We start from the raw sequence: 15,230 nt of genomic DNA on the forward strand, positions 1-15,230 counted from the left end.
ATACTGTGACTCGAATTTGTTTGTTTATTTGTTTCTTTTTTTTTCATTAAATTAATTAAAAAAATGATTTCTTAATTAAAAAAGAATTTTTTAAATTAAAAAAATTGAATGAAACATGGACATTAGCAATTGAGTACTTTTTTGCATGTATAATGGTTTAAAATTAGAAATTTTGTAATTTATATATTTTTTGTAATGTGTTGTTATGTTTAAACTAGTTCTTCACCCGTGCGTTGCACGGAGGTCAGTTTCAAAATGAGAAATAATAATATTTAAACGATTATCTCTTTATAACAATGCCAATTCAAGTAAAACAAAATGGAAGAACATCAAAGAAAAAATATCTCTTAATTCAGAGTTGTAACATATGAAATTCAAATAAATATTACAAAGAAGAATACGCGAAGGGCGCAAACACGATGTGAAGATTAAGTGAAATCTTTTAAAACATATGGTATAACTCTATCTCATGGAATGTAATCTACTACACCATGTGAATCTTGTGCAAAATAACTAACTTAACAACAAACACAGTAGCAGAGAACTAACACAATAGATATTCAAATAACCTGCAAATTTATCACTAACAATATTCAATTAGTGATGCACATTACTCAAACAACAACACAATTTATAAATATTGCAAAGAGAAAAGATGTATACGCCACTACCAATAATGATACCAATACTGATGCTAATACTGATACTCTGATACTAATATTGATACTAATATTGATATTAATACTAATACTAATACTAATACCAATACTAATACTAATACTTACTGATATTGATACTAATACTCATATTGATACTGTTATTGATACTACTAATATTGATATTGATACTAATATTAATACTGATACTGATACTGATACTGATACTGATACTGATACTGATACTGATACTGACACTGACACTGATAGTGATACTGATACTGATGTTGATACTGATACTGATGTTGCTAGTCATAGTGATACTCATATTAATATTATTATTAATTCTAATACTAATACTAACACTCATATTAATATCGATACTCATACTCATACTGATACTCATACTAATACATATATTAATATTGATACTGATATTGGTGTTGATAATAATAATAATATAATACTAAGGGTAAACTTCATTTTACCTACCTGAACTATACCCAACGTATAAAAAACCCCCCTATATTACACAATGTACCAAAACAACCCCTCCATTTTCTTGGTCAACGTTAAATATGTGGAAAAAATTAACACCGCTAGTTTTTATAGGAAACCGTTAGTTTTAACGTGATTTTACACTTTTGCCCCCAAAATCTTCTTCTTCCTCCCTTCTGCATCTTTCTTCTCCGTAATTTTTTCGTTTTTTTTTTATTTTTTTATTTTCCATCGCCGGACCTGTGGAAATTGATGTGAAGTTTGGTGGGTTGGATATGTATACTGCATCAATTTCTTACTTCTCTTACTTCCGATTAAAAATATATATTTTCCATGGACCAATTGCCTTTTTAAAATTGCCAAATTTAATTTCAACATTGGCAATTCACCCTTTCTTCACACACACACACCCACACACACACATAGATTCGGTTGGAAGAGGCGGTGAGCGAACAGAATACTGGGGAGCAGTCGAAACGGAGTGCGAGCAGCTTTTTGTTGGAAGTCGAACCTCGTTGCTGCGTTACGAACGGCTGACGACCGGAAAACGAATCTGGCGGGGCGATTGTCATTTAATTTTTCTTTTTTCTTTTCTTTTTGCAGTGGGGTTTCAAGAGGTGAACGATGCAAGAAGGGTTATCTGTAAACATTTTCTTCAATTCCACGAACTTAAATTTCGATAGTAACAAATTTTATTTTATTTTTGGTTTTATTTGTGGATTTTCAATTCATTTACATGTTGGTTTATTTGCAGGTGAATGACGTCATTTATATGGCTCTCAAATTTTATATACTTAAATCTGTTTTTCTTTTAATTTCATTAAAGTAAATTATTCACATGAAGAAATAATTAAACAGAGGGGTAAATTTGTCAAAAAAAAACAACAGCTGTAATAAAGGTAATAATTGTAAAAAGTCAACATGCCATGTAAGCAAGAGAAAACGGATTTTAAACGGAAGGGCCGTTTTGGTACATTGTGTAGTATAGGGGGGTTTTTTATACGTTGGGTATAGTTCAGGTAGGTAAAATGAAGTTTACCCTAATACTAATACTAATACTAATAATACTAATACTAATACTAATACTAATACTAATACTAATACTAATACTAATACTAATACTAATACTAATACTAATACTAATATTAATACTGATACTGATACTGATACTGATACTGAAACTGATATCGATACTGATATATATACTGATACCAATACATATACTTATACTGATACTGGTACTGGTACTGATACCGATACTAATACTGATACGGATACTTATACTGATATTAATACTAATATTAGTACTAATACTAATAGTAATACGAATACTAATACTATTATTAATACTAATATTAATGTTAAAACTAATTTTAATGTTAATGATACACATACTGATACTAATACTGATACTGATACTGATACCGATACCGATACTAATATTGATACGGGTACTTATAGTGATATTAATACTAATATTTGTACTAATACTAATAATATTACTAATACTAATACTAATACTAATATGAATACTAATACTAATACTAATACTAATACTAATAATATTACTATTACTAATAATGATATTAATACTAATACTATTATTAATATTATTATTAATACTAATATGTTAATGCTAATACTAATTTTAATGCTAATGCTAATCTGGATATACTAATTATTATGCTAATGCTAATTATAATTGTAAGTCTAATATTATCCAAATCCTTATCCTATTCTTAATCCTATTCATAACACTAATCATAATTCTAATCCTAATCCAAATCATAATCCTATTCCTTACACTGATCATAAGCCTAATAATTCTAATACTAATAATGTTAATACTAATACTAATGTTAATTCTAATTCTAATATTAATTATAATTCCAATCCCAATCCTAATGCTAATTATAATCCTAATACTAATATATGTCACTAAGTATCGTACTAAGCATAATCATAATCTTAATATTAATTATAATATTATCTTAATCCTTATTACAATTCGAACCCTATTTCTAGTATTAACACCGATACTAATTCAAAGAATATTAATTATAATGCTAATATTAATCACAAATCCTGATCTTGCATCATTTTTTTTTGCAATGATCTATTATTTTGTATAAAAAAAACAATTCTATCCAATCTCGAATCTTTATATCAAATTTCTTATGTGCGGTAGCTGAAGCATCAAAAAACACATATTAAATATATTAGAAATTAATATTTAATTATACTATCAAACTGACATTAAAAGTATTTAAAATATTATAAGGGTATAAATAAACGTTACGACGTAAAAGAACAATAATCGTTGTTAATAAGATAAATTATGAAAATCCTCCTGAACTTAGGCTAAATTCTAGAAAACACCCCCACTTATCGGTGATTACCAAAATTCCCTTGATGTTTGTTTCTATCTTACACGACCCCCTTATGGTGTGATTTTTTACGGAATCTTTTTTATTCCATGTAATATCCCAAAAAATATGGATTCTACCCTAGCAGACGTGACATTTCTTTTATCGTACTTTTTAAATACCAAAATTACCCTCAGGGTGGTCATGGTAATAATAAAAATTTGTGAAAGTGTTATTGAAGAAGAATAAAGATTTCTTGTAAAGTCCTCACGAGGGTAATTTTTGTATTTAAAATGTACCATAAAGAAATGTCGTGTGTGCAGGGTATAATCAGCATTTTTCGGGGAATATTCTACGTAATAAAAAAAGTTCCTTGAAAAATCATACCATAAGGGGGTCGATGTAAGACGGAAACAAACATCAGGGGAATTTTGGTAATAACGAATTTGTGGGGGTGCTTTTCTTCATTTAGCCTAAGTTCAGGGGGTTTTTATAAGCTATCCTTGTTACATACAACTTAAACTTATTTACACGTATGACCATATGTTAGAAACTAACATAAAGGCTGATGTTATTGAAAATAGATCAAATTTCAAGTAAACAAAAGTCACTATAAAATGCTTATATAAATAAAAAATGGAAAAATAAAAAATTAATTGGATTTTTGTGTAAATCAGTCGAATATTGTGACTTAAAAAAAACATAGAGATATAAAATCGATACAAAGATTCTTATAAACATTATACAATAAATAATTTCATTTTACAAATATTTTAAAAATGGAAATTAAGAAAATAAATATAACTTATTATATATGATAGGGAAATAGAAAACTTAAGAATATTTCACTAATTTAAATACATAACTTGTAAATTAGACAAAAGAACTCATGTATTCTAATACCAAAATATAGTGAAATATATACAGTGTTAAAATATTTAATAATCATTTACGCTATTATACCCTACATTAATACTTTTATTTTCATATGGTTTAAAATTTTAATTTAAAAATTAGTCAGAATATTTGTAGCTAAACATATTTTTTCCAATAATAGGTTTTCTATATCTTTCTTTACCCACACTATAGGATTGTAGTAAATCTCATATAAGTTCGATATGGTACCAATATCATGCCAAATGAAATGATAACCATTAAGTTGGTATTTGATAGGTAATATTTTGTTGGTATACTATGATTGATTCTTAATATTTGATAATTTTTTCCATCCATAACCACAATATTGCATCAATCTTTCTCAATTTGAAAAGACACACACATAAATTATGCAATTATTTCTCATATAATTGTAGTCGTTTATGTAATATATAAATATCTTATTGAGTTTGTAACTAAAAATGGATCGTAGAAACTACTTATTTGTCGATTGATATTGTATTTGTTAATATATACTATTTACGGCAAGAGCACCTCGAGTGGCGTTATTAAATGAGCTATCAAAACATTAATTAACCACCATTTTCATATGCAAAAATAGTAATTTTTAATTCCAATAGTGTTATGAAATCATGGTTGTATTTTGATATTTCATCTTTCAGAATGTAAAACTACATTATGCAATCATGCATAATAAATTATCAAATATGAGTTATAAATTTAACCACCTTAGTGTCCATTTTGAAAAATAATATGTGGCAATTACAAATATAAATAAATTTAATTATATTTAATTAATAACTATTTAATACATATGGTTGGAGCTAATACATTTAGATAAATATCAAAATAAAATATTAAATAGCACATAAATATTTGCAAACTCATTTTGATACTTTTGGGTTGGAGTTGGTCTAGATATTTACTTATACCAAGTAAATATTTATCATAGTTATAATGAAATACTTCTTAGTGGAATACAATATATAATATATACAATCATTATACATTTTAAACAAAACAATTGATATTTCTAATGTTTGGAATTAAATAAAGTGAATCAACTAATTTAATACCAAAGATTTAGAATAACATTGTTATATTTTGAAATATATAAAATCAATTCGTTTTTTATCAATTAATTAAACTTAACTTATGTTATTCAATTTATTAGTATAATCATGATAAAATTATTATTTTAATTACTATATAATTTTAAAAAGTTAAATCAATTGTAAAATTTATTGTCACTGGATTCAGTGAAGAAAAATTAACTGTTTAAATAATAACATGAAATTCATGTAGTACTTTTGAATATGGTAAATAATTGGAAGTACATTACTCTACACATGTCAAAAAAAAAAATAGTGTCAATTTTCGCAATATAGTAAATTCGAACATGTTTCTTTCTTTTTTAGATATAATATTAATATATAATATTAAATTCGCAAAATAAACGTATTCTTTGGTCATGTTCATGTAAAATGTGTAATATCAAATAATTTATTTTGCAATATATTTTAATATAAATCCAAGGTTACGAATTAAAATACAAAATTTATGTAACACCACCAATCATGCAATTATAATAGGGGAATATTGCTCCAATTTACCACCTCCGGAACCAGTTGAGCTACACTATCTTGAATTTAACTAAATTCAAATTAAATTAATTATAAAATTAAATTAATTATAAAATTAAATTAAAAAATAAATTTTGTTTAGAGCTTCCAAGAAAGTTGATATATTTAGAGTATTTTATAAATGGTAGGATATAAATATATTAATAAAATAATTAAATATATTTAATTACCTTTAATTTTGGAAAATGATGACATGTTTTTTGATGATTTATTTCCACCAATCAATTCGCCACCTGGGATGAAATTGAGGACATGTCATCAATTGAATTTGCCAAATGTCAATCAATTAGGTGTGCAATTCAACTTTTATATATTATATAGATATTCACCGTGCCACTAAACAAATTGGAATAAAAAACCTATTAGAAGTTTTTATTTATATATAAATTCTTTATATATTTTTTTATATACAAATATACTCCAAATAAATATTATTATCAATTATTAATTTGTAATTAACCATTAAATCAAGTAAATACTTGGGAAAACAATAAAAATATTTGGAATATTGTTATAACTTTTTAAAAAATTACAAAACAGCCCAAAAAGTTTCCGGCGAAAAATTCTCAGCCAGCACCCCCACTGGCGAATCGATGAGCCTCGCCGCCGCCGCCGCCGTGAAATCACTCAAGCACTCCTCCGTCATCTCCTGGAAAACCGTAATCCCTCACCCCATACACACACACACACACACTCATACACGCAAAGTTTTCGCGCACATGAACTGATAATCCTTGCTCCTATTTGCAGACGGGCAAGCTACAGCAAACTGTAGCGAATTGCATAGAGAGAACCGGACCGGGACTCCACTCAGGCGTCATATCCACCGTGAAGATTCTACCGGCCGCCGCTCGCGTCGGCCGGTGCTTCATTTTCCGGTCGAATGTTATTCCGGCGTCAATTGATCATGCCGTGAAAGAGTCTCCCCTCTGCACTACGCTTTCGAGCGGTGGGTACAGCGTTCGAACGGTGGAGCACTTGCTCTCCGCTCTGGAGGCCTTTGGTGTGGATAACTGTCGAATCGAGATTCAGAGCTCCGGCGATTGTGATAGTTCTGTTGAGGTGATTGCTAGGGTTTCAGTACCAATTAATTTTGATATATTATGTTACCGAATGATTGCTTAATGGTTGCCTCTGTTCCAATTAGGGTTTTCCACTGGTTTTTTTTTTTTTTTTTAATTTAGGGTTGTCTACTGTTTGTTTGTGTTAGCAGTTTGGTTTACTTGAAAGAGGTTTACTTCAATAATTAGGGCTTTTGAATGGTTAGTAGAATCGGTTTACTAAGTTTACGGAAGTAGAATAGTTAGGATTTCTGTAATGATAGTTGTGACTAGTGATCTCCTAGAACGAACGAAAGAAGTTGAAATTGATTTATTGTTTCATTTCGGACAAAACGTAATTGCCCAGGTTCCTATCTTTGATGGGTCGGCAAGAGAATGGGCGGAGGCAATCGGTCAAGCCGGATTGAAGGTGGCTGTAGATTCTGTTGGTCAAAGTTGTGAAAAATTAGCACCGCATCTCAATGAACCTGTTCATGTGCTGAAAAATGATTCGTTTGTAGCAGCATTCCCTTATTCGAGTGTCAATATCACGTATGGCATTGACTACCCACAGGTAGAATTTTCTTTGCATTAATAAGCAGAATCTTTAGTTAGATCAGCTAACGACATCCGTTTTCCAGTAGCTATTGATCTCTTTGTCCTGTTATAAAAATTGCTGAAATTCATTTTGGTAGCTGCATTAATGGTAATTTGTTTCTTGAGTACATGCTCGTAAAATCTTTATTCAACGCAATAATTATTCTTGCAGGCACCTACAATTGGTCGTCAATGGTTCTCTTCCACCCTATTGGATGAATCTTTTTACTCAGAGGCAATTGCTTCGTCGAGAACCTTTTGCATCTATGAAGAGGTCGGTTTTCCTTTCTTCTGTTCTTTTCTCGTCTTCTCTCTATTATTCATGAATTTTGCAACTGAATAACAAACATAAAACGAAGTTAAGTTAAATGTTTTTTTTTCTCTTTTAAGCATTACATTTTACCTCTTATTGGGAATCAATTTCAAGTAGGTACATATGTTCTGAGTATGTGTTATTGTGTTTCAATGTAGTTTGAGTAGTTATCTTCTTTCTTATCGAGTGATCGGGCATGGACATTTTTTTTCCTTTTAACATAACTAAATACGATTCCGAGCCAAGAGTTAATGTGTTATTATTGGCATTGTGAATTTGTACTGGTGAAATCAAAGTGAGGATTCTTTTGCAGGTGGAACATTTGCGGAGCTTGGGACTTATTAAAGGAGGTTCGACAGACACGGCCATAGTGTGTAGGTGAGGGATAATTTTGACATAACTGACTAATTTTTATTTGCTTGTCGAAAAAAATGCGATGCACCTGTTAGAAATGTTGATTTTCATATCTTATTTTCTTCCACATGGATATATTGTCGGAGTTATTTACTTGAGGAAGGATTTTAAAATGGTTGACCAAGTTCACAATTTGTTTTATGAGAAGAAGTCTTGGGTAATTTAGGTAGTTTTCGGAGATTGAGAACTCGCTCTCTAATGGATGTGTGTGCGTGCGTTTGCAGCACGAGTAAGGGATGGTTGAATCCACCTCTGCGTTATGACGACGAGCCTTGCAGACACAAGGTCTTGGATCTTATTGGTGATTTTTCCCTTTTGGCTCAAGAGGGTAATCAAGGGCTTCTCGTTGCTCACATTGTTGCTTATAAGGTGTGCCCCCTTTTCTCTCTTTTACCGTCTTTATTACTATACCCTCTTTTTGTTTGTGACTCCTAAAAATCAATAATTATTAATACTATATCTCGTAGGCAAAAATTAATACTTTTTATGCAAAAAGTGTCGACTCTTGGGCTGTATGAACATGCTGTGAATTAACATCTTTATTTTGGTATGGTGACGTTTTGAGTTGAGTTTATAAAAAAAATAACCCAACCATTAAAATAACGATGAATTAAATGCGTGATTTTACCTCTGAATTAGTAGTGTTGTTGGCCAAGTTTAGACAAAACGAAGAACCAATTTGCGAAAGGTTGACCGCTAAAACAAGTTTATATTGAAGTGTTGATGTATTTGTAACTAATGGAACCACTTGTGTATACTTACAATAGGGTGGGCACTCGTTGCATACGGAGTTTGTTCGCCGGTTATCAGGAACTAGTGAGAAGAAAGTAAACAGCTTTCTTGGTTAGGAGCAGCAGAAAGCATCGGTTAACACTTAACAGCAGAACCTTCTTTTGTATGCCGTTGTAGGTATTGAAATAGTTCACTGTAAGTTCTATATCTTGTGAAGTTTTAACGTGTTTTGACTATTAAATTTGTAAGGTATAGAAGAAGTAAATTTGTTGGAAAACGAACATTTCGTCTTCCGTTGTTATAAAACTAATTAAACAACAAATTTTGAAAAACGAAAGCAGTATCGCTTTCAGGTCTGAAGTCTGCTTCTGATTTGGTGCTACAAAACAATGCTCCAATTTCGGCTTCAAAATGTCAAATTTGTACATGATGGGAAATGCCTCCACTGTATTCTCATTTGTTTTTAGAATTACTTCTAATAGTTTCACGAAAACACAGGTACATCGTACAAGTAACATGAATAAACGCATATCCAGTTCGAGCATATCATACGTAATAAACATTTTTCCGATCAAAACAAAGTCTAAGCATATTATCAGTCTGGCCATAGAAAATGTCATTTCTTGTCTTATTCTAATGCTACTTCCCAGCCCAAAAACTCCAACAAAAACAAAAATCCCAGCGAAAAATACGGTGAGTTATCAGTATCACCCTTATATATGCATATAAATGTATAAATATTCAACCATCTCCTTTTATACCTGAACCAAAAAGAACAATGAAATGAAATCACAAACATTTACAAGGGGAGGAACTTTGAATATGAACAACCAGAAAAATAGCTAGAATGTCTCCCGAGAGTAAAATTTACAGAAGCTTCTCGACGCAATCCGATAAAAATATAGAGAAAAACATATTTATAGCACTAACACCCCATAATATCCCAATTTTCGAAAGAAAAAAAAACCGAGAAGCAAATACCAGAATCACCAGATAGTTTTTCTGATTCTTGTCGCTTTCCGTTTAGACTTGATCATTCCCCTTGAGAATGTTGTACTTGCATAGTGGGCATGTGGCATTCATCTTGAGCCATTTCACAATGCATGTGGAATGGAAATGATGATTACACGGAAGCGCGTGAAGTTCAGTCCCATCCTCGTACGCACAAAGGCATATACAGCATTCCTGTAACAAGAAACAGAAATGGCATAGTGACCAAAATTCAGTGATATTTGACTGGATTGGCCTTCTTTCTTATGGGTCAAGAACTTACTCTAATTTATTATTATAGATTTTCTCAACGGGCCAATTTCCGCCGAGGGGCTTTTTAGCCCTCATTGATGACAAAAAACGAGGTTGGAGCAGTTTATATCAAAATGAGAAGAACAATATCATATGCTTTTATTGGAAAACTATTATTCCCATATAGAAACTAAGTGGTACACACAAGATTAGTGTACCACCTGTCTGGATGGTACACACAAGATTAGTGTACCACCTGTCTGGATGAACATATAACAGGTTTTAAGAGCTTATTCTTTCAAGCAGTTCTTTGTTCGGTGAAATTGGATTCTTTTTGCATCAAGAAGTGAATATTGAATTTGGAAACACAAACTCGAAAAGGCAATTTGACATATTAGGATAACAGAAACTGATATGCACTTATAGGAACAAGTTAAACAGTGACATGCGTGATACATAGAAGGATCAGAAACATGGAATATTTTATATATATATATATATATATATATATATATATATATATATATATATATATATATGAATTGAAGATACAAGATACTTACTGCATCTTCAGGTAAAAGAACTTGCTCGTTAAGTATGTAGCCGCTGCTAGTTTCGTTAGGAACCATTCTGCCAGCTTCAATGCCTACTCTATTCTCATCCTTGCACATCTGAAATCTGTACTTGGGAAGGATGTTTAAATCTGCCTCTGATGCACCTTCCTGCATTTTTAGACAGCTGTATAATAAGAGAAAAAAACAATTGTTCCAATAAGTAAATTATCTTGTGTCATTTGAACACATACCTGGCCAGCGATAGCATAAAGAATTGCAATGATACAAGGTAAGCAGCAGCAGAGAGCAATCCCGATAAGACAAGCTAGCACAACACAAAATATGGCAAAGATTACATCGAACGCCAAGAATACCACAGCCAACCTGCACCACTTTCTAGATCAGAGATCTCTCAAATCTCTTACAGTGATTAATTCAAGGAAATTTTATGATATTTATATTTCAAATATACCCCACAAGTTTAGTTCCTGTGGAGCTGTACTGCTTTAGGAAATTTTGACTCTACTGTATTATGTGATAATCAGTACATGATTTTGGTGCCAAACACATGATACGGCCACAAAATTCTTCACTTTATAGTTATTTATAGATCACTATTTCATCTAATATTTTCCACAATTTCTCCAGCAACATATTTACCTAGAGGTTTTATTTGTATTCAATATACGTGCAAAAGTTATCATCAAAACATATTTAAAATGTTTCCATAAACTTGACCAGGTGTCGAGCTCTGAAACGGGTATTGCATGCATAAGTAAAGGACAAAAGACAGCATGCTTGTGGCACAAAAAGGTGGGACATTTTAGGAAAGAAGGTTTTAAATTCAAAGCAAAAAAAGAAGACAATAAGATATCATAACATTCTTCGTCGCTTCAAACATCAACAGAACAATCTTAAAGTAACACAAGAAATAGGATAGGCTGAACATGGCATCTCATGCATTAATGCCAATAATTTCAAAGCATATGTCTAAAATCTATTCCATTTCAATGCAAAATTTTATTTTACTCTCTGAGAAGCATTCATACCCGAGAAGAACAAAGCGTTGCCTAGGCAATACCAATCTGAGATTCCTTTCTAACTAGTGAGCATTAGTCCCATGAAATTATTTATCTTCGTTGTCCGTACTATAATTGCTTTTTATCTTTCTTGTATTACAGTGTGTTATATTATAGCAATAAGAGACCGTCGAGAATGAAGCTTTAAACTAAGATGGGTGGCAAGACTTACCAGTATAAACGTGGAGCACTTTCCAGAAGAATTTCACCGCCCGAGACAACCCAGTAAAAGCCAACTATCCACCAAATGAACGAGGCCATAGTGTTCACAGATTCACATCGTTTCACCCTACTGAGAAATGCACGATTTTAGGCAGGAGTGCAAACAGAGTATCTTATACCACACCTTACACTAAAATATAAACATTTAGAAAATGATGATTAAATATGCGACTCTGAAAACCCCAGACCTTTCCCCACAAATAAACCAAAACATATAGAAGTTAGTTTTACACCATCAGAGAGAATCCAACATACTAAATCACTCAAATATATTATCAAGAACTTTTATGCTAAGCAATCTCTGTCCAACTAGAAACTAACTATTGCTAATGTTATGAAGTGACAGAACACTCAGATGAAACATTTCAAAACTTCGAAAACGAAACAAGCTCACGTATAAAGCACAAACCTACACAATCAAATACCAAACTGCGACAGCGAGAATGAGCCTAAAATACGAATCTAACAACCATTAAAACCATTCAACAAACATGGTAGAATATATGACATCACGCAAAAAGGGGAAATTAAAAAAGAAATTCTAACCTGGAGCTATCGGTGATAGTGAAGAGCCCGGTTCGCTCCTCTTCCTCGTCCTCTTCGTCATTCTCACTCTGTTCGGTTTCGTCTCTACTCCGGCGGTCGGCTCTATTTCTATCTTGCCGGGAATTCCGCCGATTATACTCTATCCAAACAAGGACTACATGCACCAAACACTGCAGGGCATAGCCACATACCCAAACCCTAATCGGCACGCCGGGATTCTCTTCGGCCGTACAAATCAGCATAATCACCGACACAATCACGAACGACAGATTCCACATAATGTCTAGGGCGACGACGGGCTTCGAGTAACCCCAGTCGGCGCGGCGCTCCTCCAGCTCACGGGCGGCCGTCTCGCGGACCATCACCGAGGCTCCGCCGCGGCGCTGGGTGGTGGAGGCGACGCGTGAGAGGAGGAGGGAGAGGGATGAGGGACGGGCGGCGGCGGCGGCGGAGGAGGAGGAGGGCTGCCGCGGCCGGAGGAGCGGGGAGGTGGGGATGGTGATGGAAGTGATGGAGTTGTCGGAAGACATTTTTTTGGGGGAGGGAGAAGAAACACAAATTGATTGAGCTCTGGGAGAAGGAAATCACGAGTGTGTGAGAGTGATGACTGACGCCATGGATTGAGAGTAGGTTTTCTCTCTCTTCTCTCTCTCTCTCTCTCTATCTGCAATTTTGGGTGTGATTGACTTTTTCTGCCCTAATTACATTTTTTGCTATTTATACATATAGATATTATATATAATTATATATCTCTATCTGTGAATTTACAGACATTTAATTTTTTTGAGAAGTGAATATACACAGTGTACACACACGTTGGATTGACCGAATTTAGATCAATTTTAGGGGATGTTTGCAAATTGCAAATTGCAATAGCAAATATTCTTCACAAAACATAACATCAATTGTTAAAACACACAGACTTCGTAAATCAATAACCTCACTTAAATAATAATTTATCTCATTTCCCAGTTCGATAAAAATGTATTAAATTATTAACTCGATAATTAAATAATTCGCTAAACTAATAGAATTTTCTTAGTCTGGACTGTATTAGTTTATAGAGGTTTAACTGTATAAGGACTACAATTACGGTCACCCCTGAGGTAAAGTCAAATTACGAAATAATCTCTCATGTTTGGGTAATTACAATCATCTTTTAACTATGATTTTTCTTATTGTTCATTATTGCAGTGTCAAATTTAGTGTAATCTTCTAAATTATGTGGAATATTCTTCAATTTGTACGCATTTTACCCCATTCGAACTCCACATTTTGAAACAAGATGATCATAACATGTGTCTCTTGACTTGTAAATATCAAATTCTGGTGTGCATTGGAATTGCATTTTTTGCACAAAATGATTACAAAATAGAGAATATTCCACGGAATCGAATAGATTGTGTTAAATTTGTCACCATAAAGATAGACGTGTAAGAAGATTCATAATTGATGGGTGATTGTAATTACTCATATAATAGAGGTCTTTTCGTAATTTTGTAATTTACCCTTTAAAATATAAAATCATAAATATAATTCAAATTAGTTAATACCCTATCCAAATATTTTAAATTAAAAACTATTATTCCATCTCCTCTTTCAAACAACTTGTTTAAACTAAAAACACCAAGAATCGAAAAACGAAAGAACGATATACTGAGATCGAATTTCATATGCAAATATGTTTTATACATAACGCTAAAAGTTATATATTGTATTAAATTCAACTTTATGGATTATCAACAAAAATATGATGCCGCAATAATATTTTGATTATCATTTTAATATTCGTGAATATTTTTTTTAATTTATTTATTAAATTCATATACTCAATTTATTAGATTAAATAAAATACAATAACAACTTGTTCTTAAATAAAAGTTTTCTGATTTGTAAACACACTCGACTAATTAGGTACACCCTCTCCTTTAGTTTTCTCAAAAAAAAAATTAATGTCCCAAAATTATATTTATAGATAAAATAAAAAAAATTATAGAGAATTTAGTGTAATTTTGCATTTTATATTTTGTTGAACATTGTTTAACGAATTCATGTGGATTGCGTAATTGGATCGTCCAAAATATAAATGATGATAGTTTTGGCCTATCCATAGTTTAATAGGCCCAAATAAATTGGATCGTATTATTTAATCTATCATCTGTTTTAAAAAAATAAATTGAGAAAAGTCCTTTTGAACATTAAATATAAATTTAACAAGTAATGTGAAATATCTATGGCAAATTCCGGATCAAGTTAAAGAAAGATTCCCTCTTGTTTGGGTAATTACAACCACCTCTTCTTTAAAAAAATTGTACAATAAATTTATGTAATTCAGTTTTTTTACCGAACCAAATCGTATATTCAGTTCGGTAAACGATATGAAATGTTGGCGTAACGAAATTTCGGTTCGGATTTTACCGATTTAACATTC

General features: G+C 31.7%; 2 protein-coding genes across 3 annotated transcripts; one reads left to right on the forward strand and one right to left on the reverse strand.

The window, feature by feature from the left end:
- Positions 1-6,565: 6,565 nt before the first annotated feature.
- Positions 6,566-9,546, forward strand: LPXC1 (UDP-3-O-acyl N-acetylglycosamine deacetylase family protein). The gene is made up of 7 exons (XM_012990673.2): positions 6,566-6,719; positions 6,811-7,122; positions 7,468-7,674; positions 7,870-7,971; positions 8,324-8,388; positions 8,649-8,793; positions 9,192-9,546. The coding sequence occupies exons 1-7, from the start codon at positions 6,654-6,656 to the stop codon at positions 9,270-9,272; spliced, it is 978 nt and encodes a 325-aa protein (XP_012846127.2). The 5' UTR covers positions 6,566-6,653; the 3' UTR covers positions 9,273-9,546.
- Positions 9,547-9,840: 294 nt separating this feature from the next.
- On the reverse strand, positions 9,841-13,513 carry RIE1 (RING-finger protein for embryogenesi). Of its 2 annotated transcripts, none has more exons than XM_012990676.2 (5): positions 12,800-13,513; positions 12,204-12,320; positions 11,204-11,336; positions 10,962-11,120; positions 9,841-10,341 (listed from the first exon to the last, which is right to left on the reverse strand). In XM_012990676.2, exons 1-5 carry the CDS (start codon positions 13,327-13,329, stop codon positions 10,180-10,182), a joined length of 1,101 nt encoding a protein of 366 aa, XP_012846130.2. In that variant the 5' UTR covers positions 13,330-13,513; the 3' UTR covers positions 9,841-10,179. The 2 variants fall into 2 exon arrangements, with proteins under 2 accessions (XP_012846130.2, XP_012846129.2); XM_012990675.2 differs by having other exon boundaries at positions 12,204-12,323; positions 12,800-13,508.
- Between the last annotated feature and the right edge of the window lie 1,717 nt (positions 13,514-15,230).

Source organism: Erythranthe guttata, chromosome 5 (genome assembly GCF_056151865.1).
Source record: "Erythranthe guttata isolate IM_541 chromosome 5, IM_541, whole genome shotgun sequence".
NCBI lineage: Eukaryota > Viridiplantae > Streptophyta > Magnoliopsida > Lamiales > Phrymaceae > Erythranthe > Erythranthe guttata.